Consider the following 23,001-nt stretch of genomic DNA (forward strand, 5'->3'; position numbering starts at 1 on the left):
TATGTACGATATTGGTTTTTTTCTTTCCATCTCTGTCCTGAAAACCTGGTCGTAAATACAGGACAGTTCGTTAGTCTATTTGGTTTCGGGCGCTAACTACTGCGCTGCCGTCGTCCGACACTAGTTAGTGTCGAGTGCCGCCACAGGCTCGAGGCGACAACCAGTCGCCGAATGTAGCCGCGGTCAAGGGATGAACGTTTTGTCTAACAAAGGTATGGAGTAATAGTATAGCTCTCCTTAAAAAAAATAGTTGTAGCGGCACTCGACAGTAAACATTCTAACGGTTTCTGTCTCGTGGCTCGCCACACGCAGACCCTAAAAGGGTAAGATGATTACCAGATGTCGATGCATCTCCACAGTACATGTTCAGCTAGCCTGAGGACCCGTTACAAATCTTAAGATTTAGTTAACTAAAGTCCTTCAAACAGACAAACAGTCTTTGTCCCAACTACAGGAAGATAGGGGAAATCTATTTTTCTCACGAACGACGCTTCCCGCTAGCAACTTTCCCTCAAGGGCGGCTAGCATCCTTCTCTAACCACCAACATGGAAATTGACCAATTAACAGCAACGTCAATTTCCCTCACTTTCCGAACGAAGGCTTTTCTTGAAGGCATATAGTTTTCCTCTGCAGCATCATCGTGACGGAAAGGCATTCTCTCGTGAGGTCACATTAGCGAATTACATAGCGTCTTTACGCTCGGTGGATATTCCACGTTTTAACAAAGAATTAGTTCAGTAATACTTGTACCGTAGACGAGTTATCTCGTTGACCGCGGTTTTGTTATTGAACCTAAGATCATTGTCATTTGCATCTCAAGTATCTAATTACCACGGTTACTTGTCAAATTCTGTAATAATCGTATTTGCGCTAGTAAATATTTTCTCTATTGTATAACAACAATGCCTAATCCAAATGAAGATTCGTTTCAAGCCCCTAGCCTTAATCATAATGTGAACCCGGCATATATATATGTAACCATATCGTAAATAAAGCGAGTCCAAAAACTAGTGAAACTCAGTGGAAAGAATTTGATCTTGAATTTCAAGGTTACGGTCAATTTTGCACGGATTTCTTTTTACAGATCTCCACAGATATAGAGATGTGAAACTAATAGTAGTGATACTAGTTTCTACACTTACTTTTTATCCATACTCGATATAAAGATATTGACGCAAATGTTGTAAACATTTAAACATGCTGGGAACAAGGGAATTTATTTTTAATTTCTCAGCGATATGAATCCAAAGGAACGCAAAGAATCGAAATTGATAATTCCGTTTAGAATGTATGTAACAGAATGTATGCAACGTTGAATATCGTTAATTAAAACGACAATTAAATCGTAAATTAGATTATGCATCAAATGATTCATAAAGACGTCTTTTTATTTGATTATTCTACGTCTCTTTCAACGCATGACTCAATAACTTCTGATAACTCGTTGAACAAACTGATAGACGTGTTTCTTCCAGTGCAGACTTTTCACAAAAGCGCACAATGCAAATTACATGATAATTTCTCTGTTATTTTTCTACATTACCTCAAACTATCTTACCATAAAGAATTTTATTACAATTATATTACAATTATTATATTACAATTCGAGAGAAATTTACAATTACATAAGAGATTAATGCTAAAACGTGGTACTTAAAATAATGTTTACTTTCTTCTGTATTTTATGTCTTTAATTATCATTGATCCGTATTGTTTCCTTAATTACTTAATAATAATAACAATTTATTTATACTTAAAGCCTAGGGTCTATTACAAGGAGATAGTTGCATTCTTAGTACTTTCTTACACTATACTATATTGTTATGTTATTGTGTTTTATTTACTTAAATTATATTACTTAATTTTTGTCTATCTATGCTATCTATGCTAGTGTATACAATTGCGTATATATACTTATATACATGTCGGAGATGGAGAGACACCGGAGCCTTCCCGTTGAAACCAGGGAAAAACTGCAATACTCTCTCGCGGCACCAGGTCTTTTATATTCGTGGAGACAAGTCTTCGTTCGGAGAGTGAGGGAAATTGCCGTTATTGTTAATTGGTCAGTCTTCGGAAGTGTCATTCGCGGAAAAGATTGTTTGCCTATTTTCGTTAATTAAGGCTTAAGGTTTATGACAGGTCATCAGGCTGGCTGAAGATATTTTGCGAATATGTCTCGACAACCGGCAATCGACCTACCCAAAGAATAGGGTCTGCGTATGACGGGCCACGAGACAGAGACCGTTAGTATGCTTACTGTCGAGTGACGTTACAACTATTTCTTTTTATGGAGGGCTATAGACTTTTTCCATAACTTTGTTAGACAAAACGTTCGTCCCTTGACCGCGGCTACGTTCGGTGACTGGTTGTCACCTCGAACCCAAACTCATTCTCATAGATTTCAGACAATTACAATCGGGCTGAAGGACGGTGATTGCTTAACTACGGCTATGGTAGAATCCAAATTACAATATTAGGGGCTTTTCCCCGGTTTCAACGGGAAGGCTCCGGTGTCTCTCCATCTCCGACATACATATAGTATTGTATCGTATTGTGTAGATGCCAACAATATGATATGCAAGGAGAAAATATTTCAGGAAGGAAAAGATTCCTTCCAGACACTAATCATTAGCATTAGAGAGGAAGCGAAAAACACTTTCAATTATATGCAATGAATCATAAGAAAATTGAACTTACAGTTAGATAAATAATAAATCTTGATATATATATCAAGATTTATGATATATATACACCACTGTGCTGCATACACAAAGATAAATACATACTAAATATTAAGAAAAAGTTAAGAAATATAATATAACGTATTAAATAATAATATATATATAGAAATATCATTGCTGTATGTTAAGCTTTATTGTGCATCTAATTGTAAGTACAGTCTTGTGATCGTTATGGCTAATTGCACGTAATTGAAAATGTTTTTTGTTTTTTCTTTGTTCTTAATAATTAGTATCTAGGGAAATCATTTCTGTTTTGAACTTCTTTCTCCTTGCATATCACATTACTGGGGACACATTGATATAACATGTTTCAAGGTTTCTTTTCTTCCTATGTTATATAGCTAGCACGCCCTGTGCCATTTATTTTTATTCTTTCCCCTTTCTCTCCTGATATACTAAATTCATGCCTTCCGGCTAGGCGTATTTGAGCAATTGTCCTGTTGTAAACTATTCGTAGTATGTAATTTAGATATTCTTCTCTGTTTAATTCTGTTAGATTCTTTATATATTGATATATCGGACAATAGCTTAAGCTTAGTGCTTTATATCTCTGTCATCCAAAAATGCTGTAATTTCGATTGTGCTCCTTATACTGGCTATTTGGTGTGATACCTCCTCCTCTTCTTCCAGTTATAGCATTCCGGATTCTTATAGCTCTGTTAGTTTTTCCTCTGATATTGTGTACCAATTGTACGTTTTGTGATTATTTTTATTTTTACCTAAGTTTTTTAGTTCTTCAACATTCTGGATTCAACATTTTAAACATACTAGCTGAAGTCTCCCATTTTTAATTACTTATAATCTTACTTTATAAGCAACGTTTTCAATAAACTGCACACAATGTATTCTTGAATTTTTTGACTAAACTTGGTTAATATATTTTATGATCGAAAATGAAGAAAATAAAGTGAATTATAAATTCTTATTTAATTTTTATTTCGTCTATTCTATAGGTTCTAATATAGAATAATATAAATCAGACAAGAAGATATAACTCATTTCAATAAATCATTCGAGTCTTCATTAAAAAATGTAATAGCTTGGAAGACGGAGGAAATGATAACGAACTCGCTCTTGTTATAATACAAGATAAAAATAAGTCAACAATCTATGTAATTACATACAGTAAACTCTCGTATAACATGGTACTAACAAAACATAGTTTCGTATAACACGATTAAGAAATTTTTGCAGTTAGCGTACGATATGATGGCAAACGTTACAGTCACCAGATAAAACAGTAGATAACTTTCAAAATGCAGCAATAAATGAAAATCCTCTGATAATTAAACTTTTATGTGTAGAGAAATTTATATATTTAATACTATATAAGTGCATGTTTATAATACGTAAAGAAATTTATTTTTGTATTTGTAATAAATTTTTGAACGATAGAATCTGTACATGGCATCACATTAGGAATTATATGTATATTTAAAAGATGAAAAATGAATTCAATTTTTTATAGAAAGAAATGCTTTCTGAAACTTTTGTATGCTAATATGTTCTTTATATAATAGTAATAAACTTTGGTTTTAAAGTGTCATATCATATAGTATTTCATATCATATAGTATTTAGTAAGCAGTTTTAATGAAGTTTCATTTGAAACTATATTAGAACACCGTATATATACAGTTTCGATGTCTTAAATGAATTAAAGTAGTTTAAACTGGGTGCTGTAGCTTCACTGTGGCATATCGCGTACATTCTTCATTACTTCTCACAATGATGCTATTTCGTCACAATACGTGGTACATTCGCTGGCTTTGTCGCTTTATTTCTTAGAATTAGACCAAAGTAGGGCAAAGAAGAATACTCGAGAGATTTAATCCTGTTACGCTAGCACCGTGTTTAAAATAGTAGAGGATTCCTCGAGTGACCGCTCGAAAGCAAGTCTCAGCTCGGATTTAAATTTATATCGTGATCTATGATTCCAATTCTTCGATATCGTAGAAATTTGTGGAATAATGGAAAATTTTATTTTGAGAATTAAGTTTGTATCGCATTTCACAAAAGTAGGTTCTAAAGTAAAACACAATTGAAAACATATTAATATTCTTCATATATAAGGAAGATTTTACTAATTTACGCGAATTTGAATTAAAATATTATATGGAAATAATGTTCTCTCTTTTCATTTATATACTATAATTATTATAGTATTATCTAGTATTATTTTCAAACTTTCCGATAAACAAATTTTTAACTGTTTTTACTGATATTTTATTCTAAATTAATTACAACTTATCACGTAATTTAAGCTTTTCAAACTTGTTGATTTGTAATTCTTTATATGTGTTCTTTATTATAGGTATTTATTTCACCATTAAATTTTTTTTTATAAATTACACATTTTCTTATATAAATTATAATTTATATCTTAAAACTATTCATAGGTGATTTCTTTATTTAAATATCCTAATAACTTTAAAGCCATTAAAAATATAGATATTTATCTCAGCGTGCTCTGATTTTATGTCACTATATATTACTATAATTTGTCTAGTTTTTGTGTTGTGGTTGGAACTTAAAAAAAATTGACTTATCTGTGAGTTATTAAGAAGTTTATTTCTCCTTTCGCTGATAACTTTGATAAGAAAGAAAGATGTCTTTGAATCTGGACGTTCAATGAGAAACGTGAAGTGTTTTGCTCGTATACGTGTTGCACGTGACTAAAATACACTTCCTTGCTTGGTCGTGTCAAAAATAAGAATAGCACTCGCAGAGCATGATTCCGATGTTGTGCATTCGTCGAAAACAATAAATATACAAGTATAAAGATTTTCAACTAGAAATTAAAGATCTAAGAAACAAACAACCTACAAAATTTGGAAATAAAAAAGATTCTGAGGAAAAATGAAAAATAAAAAATTTAGGTACACAAACTTCTGATTAAAAATTAAAAACAATATGGAAATATGTAATTTTCCGCCAAGTTCATTACCGCTCAGAAAGAAATAGCATTCATTTCTCGTTTCCAGTAGGGAACCAGATGTGGACAAATTTGATTTAATATCGGAATAAAACATATTATCTTAAAATACTAAGGTGTCTCGATCAATTTATCATCTGCATTTTAAAAATAAGATACAATCGGGAATTGTAATTTTATTTTATGTCGAAATCAAAGAAATCATCTTCAAATAACTCTTTACTTCGCTTTAATTGCTCTTTTTAAATGTATTTGAATAACAAACAATAAATCTAGATTATTTAAAAATTTGTACTTCTGACGTAATTAACGTAAGTTGTATCAGAAATTATTCAGGGGACTAGTTCGGAAAATATTTGTTTATCTAAAAAACTATACAAAATGTTATTCCATTTGATAGATAGAAATAATTCAAAGGAAGATCATCTTATTCAAACAAATTAATGTACAATTATTCCGTAATATCATTTAACCAAATAAGATGATCATCTTACCCCATTTATAGTATAGTTCGAGGGAGACTCTGGCAAACTATCCAATGTATTATTCTAAATTTCACATATTGAATTTTACATTTTTAATATTTTTTTTTTTTACAAAAAATTGCAAGTATACACTTTTTGATACCAAAAATGCAAGAAATCTTGATGACAAGTAAATAATTATTCTCTAAATTGTTCATTCTGGATATTTTATCACAGTTTTACAGTTTAAAAGGATTAGACTTTGTCTCCTCAATATATATTAATAACTTTTCAAATATTTCATTTAACCCTGCCACGATTCTCGAATTTTCATATTTCAATCCCGCTTTAATTTCAACAAACAAAAAGTACTTGTAATGTGTTAGGAAGATATTGAATATAATGTAGAAGGAGAAAATTATACATAGCGATAAGATTTTTTTCATATTTCGTTCAAACTGTTAAGGTATTTTTTACTGTTAGAAAAATATAATGGGATTGTAAATTGTAAGTGAAGGAAAGAATGTAGCAGGATTAAATAACATGTACGTGTATAACACCAAAAGTCTCGTGAAACACCGAAATCATCAAAGTTCATCGACATCAACGTACCAAGCCGTCTGTACGATTTTTATTCGCATTCTTCGTTTCTTCTTGTGCTTCATCATCTTCCTCTTCCTAAAGCGGCCCTCTTTATCTTAATTCCTCAACCATGCAGACACTAACGTAACGGCACACAATTGTATGAGCCAGAACCTGATTTATAGGTATATCCGAGTTTTGATCATCGGTTTAATTGTAAAAACAGTTGTCTATTCTGCGATAAACGGTTTACGTAATTATTTGATACTCACAGACAACGGTCCGCAAGGGCTCTGTATCCTTAGCAGTTTATTTACATGGGAACTAGAGACTTATCTTTCCAATGGCAGAGTAAGATGGCCGGATAAGAAGCAGGCAGGAGAAAGGAAGCGAAGGTTCCAGGGTGAAAGCTAGATAAATTCCTTGGTTACTCTTGTCTACTATTATTTAGTCTTTTTATTCGAAGGATTCCACTGGCGAAAAGTCGTTGGGAATTACTGGTGAAACTTCGTTCGTGGTTTCAATTCGGATCTGAACCGGAAGTCGAGGAATATTGCGCTCGAAAACACGTTTGCTTCAAGGAGATTATAGTATTGAGAGAATTATTTGAAGTAAGAGTAAAACAATTATGGATAATTAAAGAAAGTTGAAATTATCGATAGTTAAATAATAAACTATAGTAGAGATGAAAATGAACGGTTTGATTATATTTTTAAAGAAATTGCAAGATTGAAAGGATTCTTTAGAGTAAAACTATTAAGGTGATTTTAATAAAAGATTTGTAGGTAATTAATAAGATTTTAATCAATTATCGACGATAAAATACTGTAATCAGATATCAGTGAAATTGTAAGATTAAGAGAATTGTTTAGAACAAGAGTATTAAGGTGATTTTAATGAAAGATTTTGTAAGTAATTAACAAAATTTGTTGTTAATGCTATTACAATCATAAGTAAGTAATTACCAATAATGCGATTTTACTAAAAGCTTACAAGAATGAAACTCAAAGTGATAACAATTTTATAAAAGTAATAGACAATTGTAGAAAATAAAAAGAAAATTTACCACTGATTAATTAACTGAACTACGGATATTTATACATTTATGAGAAAATTAAATATGTAAAAATGCACATAATATACACGAGTGTACAACTTGTCTAAAATAGAATACTCGTTATAATATTTAGAGAATGAAACAAAAATGTATTTGATTTCTATTCTTTTATTTATATGTATTCGTATAAATTTGAATTGGCATACACACACGCAGTCTATTAATTACCAACAGATAGCCGTTCACTTTCACCTTATATGTATACATATTGAAAAAGCCGGATTACTTGTAAAATAACCTAATAGTGAAGTAGATATTAAAATACCGGATTTCCTATGTCACTCTTATGTTCTATTACTGTTTCTTCTTTTCATCCAAAGAATTTCATGATTAGAAGTCACGAAGAATTCTCAAGACCCTCTTGTATAATTTTCTTAATACTATTTGTGAAATTTTACAAATCTCAAATTACGAAGTATTAGTATCAACAAATTCCCTTGCACATTGTGGCAATAATAATGAGTTTAATAATAATAACTTAATAATAAATTTAATAATCAAACAAATAAATTTTTACAAGTAAATATTATAATTATTAATCTTAAAATTTTAAAATTGATAAAAATCATTACTGCTAGTTATTTGAATATTATTACTATGTATTAATTTACATTGATAGCAATGCAATAATACAATATAATAATAGAGCATTGAAGAAAGGAAATACCTAATGCTTATAAAGCATAGATATACCACTCTGTACTATAATAATAATAATTAATTATAATTATAATAATATAAAGATAAAATAATGTTACTTCTTATTAACATCATAGTAAACGTCTTAACTAACACGTAAGAATCTAATTTTTATTTTTCTTCTACTTAAAATTTCGTGAAAAAATGTCTCAGCACTATGTAATAAAAGTTCTTAATAGAATAAATCTTTCTCGGTCTAAGATAAACGATATGAATGTATTTCGAAAATTACACTGATGATAACAAACGACTTGATGATGTTTAAAGGGGTAAATGAAACGAAAATGCAAAATTGAGGCTAACGTCTGAACGTACTTGCTGTGAATCACGAGCCAATTAAGAATGATTCACCATCGTCGGTGGAACGTCAATTTCTTACTTAATATGCGCAAGTTACGAGGTGAATAATAACTCACAGTTTGACGATAGCGGAGTTACATTGAATGAAAATTTTCTCCTATACGGAAAATTGTCGCCTGCAGAATGGAATTTTGTATCGTACACAATTTTAGAAAACTTGCTACACGAGGAAACTAATATACGCTTGTTACGTTTATTTGCTATCGTTCGCAGCAAACGAGTTTATAACTCGATGAAAGTCAGTGGTTTAGTACATATTAAAGTTTTTCCGTCTCACGATAAAATAGTGCGTGAAACGAATAAATGATTTTAATGAACAGCGGGACGTTTATTAATTTAGTAAATATATAATTGATCGATCGAATTATAATTAATCAAGCCAAAGAAGGAACGATTAATTCTTCCTACGCTTCTTTCTATATCTATTTTTATAATTTGACCTTCATGTTTATTTTCTTTTTTCAATTTTCTTCTTACTCTATTTTAAATTTGTTAGAATGTAAAATTACTGAAATTCTCTCTCTATATCTATTTATCTATCTACATATCTATCTAGATAATTATTCGTAAAACTGTATATGTGTAATAATGGCTATAAGTAAACTCATAACATGATAAGTAACGTGAAGATGATAAATCATAACGTAACATGATGTGATGTGTGTGTGTATGCAATACAATAGTACATTGGTAAATATGAGTAAATAGAGAATTGAACTGTTGAGATTTCAACAATTGAAATTATTTTAATACATATATTTTAATCTTTAAATTAATATCATATGATATTGAATATAGGATTTTAAATTAATACTTTAATTCAAGCATACTGTAAAAAAGATTGCGAGGCGTAATCAAATATTTTTTTGAAGAATGCAGGAAAAAAAATAAAGTTCACAATTTATTATATTACCATTTATAATTTCTTGCCGTATAAGTAATCTAACACTGCATTAAATTATTCCACTTTCTCAACTATTCTGTTTATGACTGACTCTAGATACTCGATTTAAATGGCCATGTTTTATGTAAAAATCAGTTGATAAAAATCGTTACACTACTCGACTCTCAGCGTTCACATCAGAAATTGTAACAGTCTGTGGAAATCAGGAAAACCAGAATCGTAGCCATAAACCATAAGAGAAACCCCCGACTATAAAATTATTTTCACCAACCGACTCTCTGATTTACGTTTCTTACGTAGATATTATTTGTATCACCTAACGCAAAATTCTACCTTGAACCGTAACTTATCAATGGTTTCGAAGCAATTTATATAATCTCATCTAATCAGTTTCTTATGGACTTCTCTATTAACGACCAGCTGTACTTTAACAATCTTTAGTGCCATCTTCAAACACATCTACAATTAACTCATTATAATTTAACGTGATTCTAAGATCGTGCTTGAAACAACGTTACGCGTGGTTACCCGTGTTACCAGCGTACTCATTGTTCTTGAACTTCTCGAATGTTGGAGAAAACTAAGTGAAAGTGGCAAAATTCCTCCACAATACTTATTCTCTGCCGATCTGCTCTCATTGTTATTTCTTTTAAAGGTCTGTCAGATTTACAACATTTTTCCTATTTTCAACACCTTGTAAGATAACTATTTTTCAATTATTGCTATGATTTTTAGTTGTTTGTTTTTGTAATTATTCAACTGAATCGAGCTGTGAGTGAATATTCCATATCCATTTTAAGAACAACGTAAAATAAATATTTTTTAATCATAATCAATACTACTTTTTAATTACGTTGATCTTTAATTACGTTTAATACGTATGATATTTAACGATTTTTTCTCATTATCATTCAATTTATTTCTTGAATTTACATGGCGTTTAGTTTTCTCTCTCACTTTTTTTATTTTCTTTTTAATTTTAATTCTATTATTAATATTAATAATTAATTATTAATTAAAAATAATTAATATTAATATTTGTTCAACTCCTTTTCTATGAGTTTGATAGAATTCTGTGCTGTTTTCTCAATATTTTATTGTTATTGAACATTTGACGTACTATGTACAATGTATGTATTAGGTCATTCCATAAGTTCGTTCCGTTTTTCGAGCGGTTATATATGTTAAGATTGTTTACATACCTTTTAGTTAGTTAGTCCATGAAAAAATGTAATCCCCCTCTCGTTGTACAACTTCTTCCCATTTTTCAAGTGCATTGGTCCCTTATCGCCGTATGTTTATAAATCGACACATGAAATGTATACACAAAAGTCGGCAGGAACTTATGGGATGACCTAATATTTCAAATTCGCTTCCATTTTGATGCATTTGATGCAAATTCATCAATCTCATAGTATTAACATATTTAGCACATGATCAAAATCCATTGCCCGATTAAGTATGTGTCTTCTATCGATCACGATTTACTATGATTCAAATTTTGTGAAGTATTTAAGGGAACAATTTTAATCTTCTTTTACTAATATCTAGGAAATACAAATTTCCTCGGTTTCGCACGATGCCTTAGATACCATATTCAGAAAGTTGTGAAATAGATTTTTACAAACTTTTTAATTTCCTGAAATATTTCGATATTTAGAACATTAAAAAATCTCTGTTTCTCGATTAAATACTTATTTTTCTATTTATTAACTTTGCGGGTAATTATTTACATCAAGGCATACCTCATCGATTTTGATGACTTTGAAATATGTTATCAAGATCATTCCGTGCAACTTTTCCCTATACATGTTACCGCTGCTTAGCCTTAATTTCCAACATACTCAACAAATACTTCAATTAAGTTTAATTTTTATTACACTTTATTCTAGCATATAAGTGCTAGTAAGCTAAAGTAAGACCCCATTCTTGTATAACCTCAGCGTAAACCTGACTCTAATATAAAAAATTAATCATCCTTAGTATAAATGGGAAAGATAATGGATTTTAGGTTGGATTAAATTAATATACGGTCGCCATGAGGCCATTCTAGCATAACTCAATTTTTATTTCATTCAATTTTGTAAATGTATCGTAAATCCGATTACTACCATTTACTTTTACGTATCATATACATACTATCAAACATACTTCTGTGTGTAACTCACGAATTAAGACCGTGTGTCATTATCATCAGATTGCGTGTTAGAACATACATATATACATCTTTTGATGACTTGAAAATCAAAATGAAGTGTAACATTCTGCATATCAATGATCGAAAATTATTTCATGTCAGCATTGCTGGTCGCCTAATGACGACCGAGTACTAATTTAGCTGAACTCATAACCCATTACTTTTTCTTTTTTATTTATATAATATTAAGAATGGCTATCTCTCTCATCAATAAGTTAGTTTAGGTTGGACTATATGTAAATATAAAAATGCGGACGACTTCAGAATAAACTATAATCGTACCTAATTTAAATTCTATTGAAGATTTTTACGAATATCATTACGAATAATGCGGTAACATGTATAGAAAAAAGTGTTCAGAATGATGATCTGAACGTATTTCAAGATTATGAAAATCAATGAGGCGTGCCCTAAAATAAATAATTATCACTCTGCGTAGGAAACCTCAAATGGGCTCAAATGAAATTTCACTCGTGATTTTCTTCAAAGCGAATTTTTATTCTTCCCGAAAAATCATTGAAACGATTATATAATATACGAAAAACTTAAATTAATATTCTAGAATGTTGTCAGATATTTTAAGAACTTAGAATAGTAAGAAAAAGATAGACATGAGTATCGATGACATAGTCCGTCCGTAAAAGAAACGGAGATAGCCTTGTCTGCAAAAGACTAATATTTGTAGAATGCAAATTCCTTTGATTTTGTACAATATCGCAGATAGCTTATTTAAAATATTGTGGTACACGCATAAGCAAATTCTTACAACCTGATAAGAAATACTGTGATTCTAAGTTCGTGGTACAAGCGAAGTCTGAAAAATTCTGTGGTTCAGAATAAGAAGAAGATCAAGAATAAAAAATTGAATTTGAAAACTTGTATGTGTGTTTGACTCATATCTGATTGAAATAGCACGGATAGTTGGCAGAAAGTTAATCTAGATATATTCGAAAATGCATAATAAAACTGCTTCAATTGAAGCCTTGTTTTTGAGAAAATTCAATTTGAAAACGTCGAATATGTGCGTGCCAGGTTAGTTCATAAAGGATAACAATTTTTCCTAATGGAAGCTTTAAACATAAAAATTTTATTCTATATACTATCACCGACTGCGTTATCGATTTATTTTTGCATGTAGGATAACCTTCATATTATATAGGATAGTAGAGATTACGGTATGGTATATCTATTAAAAAGGTCACACGTATGCTTCAATATCCGTATCTCAATCTATATATGTTCAGTACATGGTTATCCGTGTATTATTTCATACGTATCTAAATACACGTGTATTAATAAATCCATATTTTGATTCGTATGATTTTTCCCCATATTATTCCAGTAAATATATCGAAATATTCTTTTATTAATTTCGCAATCTCCTAGATTTCTCGGATATCCATATATTTAGAGACACGCGAAATAAAATACGAATATGTTGATATACATGTATTTAAAATTTTAAATGTAAAATTTAAATACACGTGTATACATGTATTAAATATATATATAAACATACGTAAAATAGGGATCTTTACTTTCCAACAATTATGTAATTGGAAATTAGGTAAATTCACATATACTTGACGCGTTTTCAAACTTGACTTTTTCGAAGATGAAGCCACCAATGATATTGGCCCACCAATAGAATATTCCTAACTCCACTTGTGCCACGATGAAGTTGTGCTCACCTATTTCCATATTTAGAACACTGAAAAATCTGTATCGTGCCGTTAATTTAGTGTTTGATTTTTCTGCATAATATTTAAATTCCTCTGGTTCTGCAGAATATCGCGAATACCATTTTTAGAACATCGTGCAATCCGCAAATTCCTGCACTCTCATAAAATATCTCCATACCCAGATCATCGCAACAACCCTGGTTTCTTCTCTATTAAGTATTTAACTTTTTTGCCGTCATTAATATGGACGCGACATAAATTCCTCCGGATCCGTAAGATGTTCCGGATGGCATTTTCAAGTGCCTGGCAAGTTGCGATAGCGATGATCTTTCGTTGGCCCGGAACGTGGCGGGTTAATTGCTTGTTGCACGCAGTGGTACGTTTCGTGACGGTGTCTAATGGAACGGCGCAGCGCGGCGTTTAAATCTCGATCATGTCGTAATGATGAGCTCGGGAAGCTCGAGAGGAACATCCATGAACCTGGAGAGAAAGTACAACCAATCGAAATTGCCAGGTCTTTCAGCGCGAATTCGAGCAATACCGCTTTCCCCGGCTATGTTTGTTTGCTTTGCTTAAAGAGAGCGAAACTGTGAGGAAACGAACGCGGCTGCCAGGGCTAAATTGAGTGGGATAAAAATGAGTGAACCCTATGGAATACACGAAAGCAATAATTCCCAGCCGGATGATGCTAAGCCAGACAATATCGTACGGCTGCTCTCAGTTTTTGGATTGGTTTCAAACGTTGAACTGTTTGGTTAGTGAAAACTTCCATATCTTTCATGTAGTTCATTGTTCTTCTTCTTCTTCTTCTTCTTCTTTTTTTTTTTTTTTTTTTTTTTTTTTTATAGAGAGAGAGAAAGAGGTAGGAAACAGTCAGCATAGGTATGATATTGTGATTCGTAAAAAAATAAAAATGTAATCAGTCACGAAGGTTTATAAATATACGGGGGTATTCTAAAATTGTGATACGCTGGTCGGGTGCTAATTTTACATGCAAACACAAATCGAAAAAAATAGAAAAATATTTTTTTACTTAAGACTTCGTTTTGCTTTGAAAAAAGATAGTTTGAGAATCCGTCATCAACCGTATCCGTGTATTAACTTTCTACGATATCGATCCGTTTTATCACTTTCTTTCATTCTGTACTTAATTTGAATTGTTTCAAAAATATTAAAAAAAATATTATATATAAGATTGGTACTGTTTAAAAATCATTTTCGTAACTTAACGAGTGCTCGAAATGTTAACCATGTTGTTGTATATACAACTTTGCTCTTTGAAGTAAATTATTCTACACTTTTTGTAATGAATTATACTTCTTCAAAGCTATTATTATGCTTGGAGACATTAAAAAAGTAAATAATAGTAATAGTGCAGATTGACGTCATGGAAATAAATAAAGTACTAGGAAAAAAGTAATAGAAAGAAAATCGCAACATTATTCATGTTTAATAATAGTAAAGCTGATGTACGCTTACCTGGCAGATTTTCAAACCTATCTTTTTCGACAACGAATCCTTAAATGAAAAAATGTACACCTTGTATGTTCAGTTATCGAAGATTGTGTATCTAACTTATCAAAGGAATTATAGACGCGTTTTGCGTAGGTCACTTACAAGGTCTTAATATAATACTAAACCATCTTTATGGTTTCATACAGATGTAACAGGTGTATATAACTTTCGTAACATTGTATTTTATATTTTAGTACTTCTTCTTTAATTTAAGATCATAGTGAATAAATCGTGTTACATTTTAATAATACATATGTGTCTTAATGTGCCAAAAAAGCTCGTTTTCTGACATTTTTGCTACAATATTTTATATTTAAGAAGTGTATCCAGACTTATGTGATAGACTATATTTATGTATAAGGTGTATCACACAAATGAAACAACTCATACGCCTTTCCTGATTGAGATTAGAATAAGTATTAAAAGAAAATGATGAATACTGCTTACACTTGCAGTATTTATTTTTTATGTGTATCTAAATGTATATTTGTTAGTAAAACACCTTATTTAGTACAGAGTTGTATTAAAAATATGTGGTAAATTGATCAAATTTCTGTAAATTTCGACCATATTAGCTACACTCCTCGTCAAAAACGTAACCCAGGTGTGCTATATTTAATTTCTAAATGACGCGTGTAAAGTTTTTCGTCTGTAACGTATAATATCAAAACATTATGAGCTCAGAATATGCGGTTCGTCGAAAATGATTAAAAATATTATGAGGTTTAGTGTCTAACAAAAAAAATTGCTTTATTTTAAAAACGAAATGATGACACATGTACAACAAGAAAATAATAGTCAACATAAATTGTAACTAACAATAATTACTTATCAAACATATATACTTATTTAATAATGGGTACATCCCCCTTTACTTCTGTTATACGATTTGTGGCGGGGGTACTTCTGTTATACGATTTGGTATCGATTTATATAGTTTCTGGATATGATTTTGACTTAACGTAACCCATTCGCGCATACGCCGTGAACAAGTTCTGCCCAGCAATTTTCAATAATATTAAGGTTTAGGAAGCGTGCAGGCCACGGCAAAATAGATATATTATTTTCATTAAAATATGATTGTACCAATCTTGATGCATTGTCTTGTTGAAAGATATAATCAGGTTCAGAAATGCGTTCTGCATGATTATTTATTTGTTCTTTGATTAAATTTATGTATCGGACACTATTCATCGATGAACTTGATACTTGTTTTGCCGAAATAACCGATGCCGGCCTAAACCATCACGCTGCCTCCTCCCATTTGTCGTTGAATTGCTGGCATTGTCTCTTTTCTTATATTATGAAAATAATATTGGAACCCATCAAGACCATTCAAGTTGAATCTTTTTCATCTGAAAATAGTACCCTTCTCCATTTCTTTTTCTAATACATTCTTTCTTTTGCAAAGCGTAAACGTTCTACTTTGTGTTTCGTTGTTAACGAAGGTTTCTTTTTCAATTTTAACCTCTTGATATTTTTGCAGGATAGTAGAACTCGACGAACACTTGAAACACTAGCACGAATACTACATTTTTCCATTATTTGTTTCTTTGTTAACTGTGAGTTGGAAGCTACACGCAAAATTACTCGCTTATCACGATCGGATAACGATGACGGCCGACCAGTACTTTTCTTTTTATCATAACCCTCAACATTTTTTAAGAAATTATGTATTACTCTACGACTTCTTCTTATTACTTTCGATATTTTTGCTACTGATAACCGTTGCTGTTTTAGTTGAGGAATTTGCTTTTTTTCAGACTCGTTTAATTTTTTTACGCTTCCCATATTTACAAATTTATATAATATTGTACTATAATCTTTACTCGTTGATAGATCATGAACTACTGAGCAATTTCTAAACATATTAACAGAGTGTGTTATCATTTCGACCTCAGTATGGAACAGTTTTTCTTTGTTGTATACAAACATCTACGACATTGTGACTTATTTCCAGCAAGCCGCATATTCTGAGCTCATAATGTTTTGATATTATACGTTACAGACAAAAAACTTTACACGCGTCATTGAGAAATTAAAGATAGCACACCTGGGTTATCTTTTTGACGAGGAGTGTATATATATTCTGAGATATAATAACGATTAATTTTATGCATCTAAGAGATACATGTATGTATTATACACATTTCAAATCTCTGTTTATTTATTTATTTATTTAAAGCCAGTTGCGCATATGCGTCGTAACACTTGTATCACACATGAATCATGCTGTATAAATAATACTTCCATATAAATCATTCTTTTATTAGAACTTATATGATTAAATATTTCGTGGAGATCTAAATTCTAATATTAAAAGATGTTTTTAAAATTTACATATAATTAAAAGACAAATAATAAAAGCTTAACATGTATCTTAATATCTTTAAAAATATATCTGCAAGAAAAATAAGTTGTAAATTTATTTGTAAGGATAATTGAATTATAAAATTGAAAAAATATGATATATTTATTTATTATTGCTTAGTCCGTGCCTTTCGGCTTTGGACGAACTTTCGGTTTTACATCTCTTATACCTATTTCGCTTCTTATATATCTACCTCCCCTCTTATCCACTCTATTATATTGCACTTTCTTAATTAATCTAACTCTAAAAATTAAAAACTAATGACTAAAAAACTATTGCAACTTTGGGTTTTTGCCTCCTTCCTATCGTTCTTCCCCGTCTTGTATTGCCCTTCTCTTCTCTATTATTGCTTTTAGTTCTGTTAGACTTTCTCCAGCCTCATTTAGTGTGTTTTCTATGTCTTTTGGTCCTCCCGTTATTTCACATTCTTCTATTACATACCTCAGGTCTTCTTCCTTCCTTTTACGTAGGAATCTAAATCTTTTCTTTCCCTCTTCTTTCCAGTATTCCCTTGCTTTGGTCTCGTTTCCACATTTGAATCTCGCTAATATTCTTCTGTCCTTCCACTTCATCCTCCCTTCTAAGTACTTTGTTAATTCTTCTTTGGCGATTTTTCTGTAATGTATGTTATATTTGGATTCCCTTATCCTTTCCCCCCTTTCTTCTGCTTTTCTCTTTCTTCTTTCTTCTATAGTTTGGTCTGCTATCATCCTTTTCGGCTCTTCTCTTGCTTCTATCTGTGTCCCTCCATTTCTCACTTCTTCTAGTCCCTTCTTTCTCTTTCTTGCTCTTTTCCCTTCTTGGTCATTTCCCCAGTTTCTCTCTTTTTCCCTTATACACTCCTTTACTAGTTCCTTTTTTGATTCTAAGGCTTTCTCTTCATACCTTGCTGCTCTTTTTAATGCTTTTTCTTTGATTTTTATTAGCTTTCATTCTTCTATCAATGTATAATTTGCTGTTGTCATATCTAAACCTAAGATCTATTTCACATATCTTCTTTGTATTCTATCCAGTCTTTCTTCCATGTTCCAGTTCCATTCCTCTGCTCCAAACAGCGCCACGTTCAAAATATAATATATTAATAATTAATATAGATTAAAAAGTATTGTAATGTGATATATGTTCTTAGGAACAAAGAAAAACTTCAATTTTGCATTTAAGCGATGTAAAATAGTAAAATATAAAATACTTCTTTAATCATTTTTATTAAATTCTATGAATAGCATAGTAATCGGTTCGGTTGCTAATCTAACTGATGCATCTTACTTTTTTTTAATTAACTCCATATGCTTGCATATAAGCATATGTGTATCAATTAATGAAGTAATAGCTCTATGTTTAAAATAGAACATTGAAATGTTATATGCAATTTGTATTTGTTAATTCACAGTCTTGTTTCGTATTAAAGTCAAAATTAGAATTGAACTTTAATACAGTTGACGCCTGCCTTTGAAGGCATCTCACTAAATTTGATTTATAATGTGATTCGATATCACAAAGCAAGGGGTTAAAATACCCAATTAGTGTCTTTTTGAAAGCTAATCTTCAAATAAGGAACGTTTTTATAATTTATACTAGAATATTTTTAATAATATTTCAAATACATTAAATTTTACCAATAATTAAAATAAGTAACTTTTCTAATAATTTATATTGAAACAGTGTTATACTTTTGGTATTATATCCTAAAGACATAAATATTAATATTACTGCAATAAAATATTTAATTAGAATGAGACTGATTTTCATGGAAAGGATACTGAATGATTAAAAGGTGATTCATTATATGTTAATGTTTGATATCTGAGATATTCATTCAAAGAATTCTTATAGTCTACATATATGAATGTATTTTTAGCACAGGCAATTGTGAGTGATACTGCGTTTGCTCGTTACTTTTGTCCGCACGAGGATGTTACATGATAAGAACGCACTGCCTACGCTTCGTTATATAACAACTTATGTCCTGAAACGTATACTAATTGTCATTATACATTATACATGTTATACATATATGTATAATTCATTTTCTTACAATTTCACTTGAAATTTTTTAAATCATATATTATATGATAAATTGGTATAATAAAATCTTATATCCTCTTTTCTTTGTCTTTTATATTGTCTTGACATTTTCATTTTCTCTCACGTTTTACGTTTCGTATACAACGGTTTCGGTACCATAAAATCATCGCAATTTATCAAACTTCATTTATTGTAGTTACTGCAATGTAGTACAGAAAGTGTACACCTACCATACGCACGTACAAATTGCTTTGCATTCTCATGTTTTTAATCTTACATATCGCAATCTTATTGTTAGTATTATCTTAGTATAATATCTTATTATAATTGTTACAAAATCTGTTCGACCGCTCCCCGGGGAGACACGTTCAACATCGTATAACGAGAGTCGTAAATTCTTGTTACGATACGATGATCGACGCCGAGAATCAACCAATCTCCTATTTCAGTTAAGATAATAGGGGTGGTTGAATGATTATAACACTGAATTTAATATACTCTTTATTTCCAACAACGTTTAAGAATGCGATTGATGCGTATACAAGTGTTTTCAGCGAAGCGTTAAGAGCAAGTTGAAATGTATTCTGTTCGAAGGGATGATAGCAAATGAAGTGTTTGTAGCAATTAAGGGCCTTGACAGAAAGGTAAAAAGTTGAATTTTATAACTATTCCTTAGGATTATTACGAGTCCGAGTTAATATAATTATACAGATAGTGGCCATCTTAACCGAGGGATGGATTATGGTTTATGGTAGGTCTCGGGACAACAAAACCAAATTGATTAAGTAAAGTACTATTTAAATTGTTTACTCTGACTTAACTCTTGACAAAAAGCAAAAAATTCAGAGCCAAAAATTCAAACTTATTTTACAATTAAAAAAAAATTAAATAGGAATCTAAGACAACTACAGGTATGTAGTAGAATAAACTTATACCTATAAAACCTATAATATATAATTTTATTAAAATAGCCTGATATATTAGGCTTATTACATACTGAATTATGAAATATCGAACCAGAATATTATGCTAACGCGTACCGTCTTATACCAATCGAAGGAACGACTGCATTCCTAAGTCATACAGTCAATCGAATTTCAATCATTAATGGCTAAACGGTAAATTATTAGGCGTAAAATATTTAATAGAAGGGAAAAAATCTTTGACAATATCATCATTGCCACGAAAGAAATGAGTGAAAATAAGGTTGAGAACATCTACATAAAAATTCCAAACGTTTGCATTACATCTTGTTAATCAATTCTCCGCAATTTGACTTTTAAATCGAATATTTTATCCAAAATTACGCTTATTCTTGGCTGACTTACAACTAACGCGTATCTGAAAAGTCCTCTAGAATTACAAATATCAATATCTACATCTTATTAACACGTACACAGTGAATATTTGCACATATTCGTACATTATAATTGTACATTTTGTTACGTTTGTTTTTTTTCGTTTCCTCGATAACGATTTTTGTTATATTTCTACCTAGTAGAAAATTTCATCCGTTTTAGATTTTGAAACCTTTATGACTGTACTGTACAGAGCTGGAAAGATGATTAGCGGAACAACAAGAAAACGTTGCTATATAGCTTACGTATATGTGACACTTCCGGCCTGTATGTGAGCTTATCCTTATGATTATTTTGCATCTGTCAGAAACAAACAATTAGACCTGCATACTTATGCATAATTCTGTTCCCTAATTCTCATTTCTGCTTTGCATATGGTTATAACCTTTACTTTAATTTTCGTATATTTTGTAATTTTAAATCAAAAATATGTGTTTCTTCCGAAATTAAAAACCACAAAGCCGGTAGATGTTATGAAGTAAATAATAAGGAAGGACGATGAAAACATATTTTGTACATCTATTGAACGAACAATGATAATTATTTAGCATATGAATTTGCCGTAATAAAAGAATTTTTTATTTTTAAAAGTTAAAAATTAGGATTTTAAATAAAAATTGAAATAACAAAGATGTCCAAAAAATCATTGCAAACAAACGAGAATCGCTTGAATATGTAATTAAAATTGAATTCTTTAAGTAAATTTCTATTATCGCACAATCTGCCCTCGAGATTCATGCAAATTATTTACCTACCTAAACCAAAATACTAGGAAAGATCATCCTAAAACAAATATCCATTCAAAATCTCTCGAGCAACCCTGGACTTCAGTTTTCTCTCCCATTTATTTCCTACTATCATACAGTCTCTATACAAAATCTCTATACAAATTCTTTAAGTACACTAAGACACTTAAAGAGATAATCGTAAAAAGATATTCATGGAAAATCTCAACACCAACTTTGTCTGTGATTTATTTCGCATTGTTATTTTTTTACAAAATAAACAACGAATTTTTAAAAAGAACACGGTTGTAAACTGTATGCCAAGTACCGACACACAACGTAGTCTGTAAAACGATCGCGTAATACTGTGGTTTTTATCCGGGAATCATCAAACTACTCATTTTGTTGATTATTATTATTGCAGGAAGACGCGGAGGATTGTCAAAAAAGAGCGGAAAGATTATTGTCGGAGGAGTGTCGCGTGTTTCGCGGGGCGATAGGCGTTGACGTGGAAGGTGTCGGCTCGTGGAGGGTTCGGAGGCGCCCTCACGACATTGAGGTATCTACGCCCCTGATCGGCGTCGCGGCGCACGAGCTGGAGTCGTCCGTGGACGGCGCAGCGTTCAACCCTGTCGCCGTAGCGGCGACGACATCCGCGAGATGCTCGCTGATGAAAAACACGTTGAAAACGCCGTCATCCACCTCCATTTCTCTGCCTGTCAATGCCCACATCAGGCCAAGGTTGCACCTAGGCTCCGTGATCGCTGAGACCAGCAAGGAGGATGCCATGGAGCCAGAAGTAAAGGAGGAGGACGAACGAAGGTCGTCCACGCCGAGCCCCGAGGTAATTCTTTTATCTTCTTACTGTCCTTCCATTCTTACTCTCTTCCTATCTATATCTTCTTGCTTATCTCGTGCATACTCTTTTTTCTTTTCTTTTCTGCTCCAGCCTCGTTGATGCATGCTACGACGTGTGACTGATAGGTTCGCATAGAACAATTACGGAGAGATGACACTGAAATTGATCGGACTAGACTGTGTATATTTTTTCCTTTGTCGAGTGGCCGTTGTGTGGCTTCGTTTTTCCGAATCGAAGAGAAGCCTGTAATGCGCAGATAGAACAGGTGAATTCGAATACTCCGAGGGAATGCGATTGTACATTGTGGTGTATTGGTTTCTTTGTTTGTTATTGGAAGAACTTTATAAGCGATTGCAAAATCTCCGGCAATATTTTATCGTTTCTTCTTTTGCACGATTCGACGTGCCAAATAAATCGATGTTTATCGATGTTAATTTGGATCTTTTTCATATTTGCTCGAATCT

At 31.4% G+C, this 23,001-nt stretch overlaps 1 protein-coding gene across 10 annotated transcripts in view; it reads left to right on the plus strand.

The window, feature by feature from the left end:
* The window catches only part of LOC100644421, an 88,462-nt gene that overhangs the window by 51,843 nt on the left and 13,618 nt on the right, over positions 1 to 23,001 (plus strand). For all 10 annotated transcript variants that reach the window (XM_048408115.1, XM_048408119.1, XM_048408120.1 and 7 more), the window contains one exon: positions 22,103 to 22,522. In XM_048408115.1, the coding sequence (XP_048264072.1) occupies positions 22,103 to 22,522 (420 nt within the window). The remainder of the gene's footprint in view (positions 1 to 22,102; positions 22,523 to 23,001) is intronic.

This window comes from Bombus terrestris, chromosome 8, assembly GCF_910591885.1.
Source record: "Bombus terrestris chromosome 8, iyBomTerr1.2, whole genome shotgun sequence".
Classification (NCBI taxonomy): domain Eukaryota; kingdom Metazoa; phylum Arthropoda; class Insecta; order Hymenoptera; family Apidae; genus Bombus; species Bombus terrestris.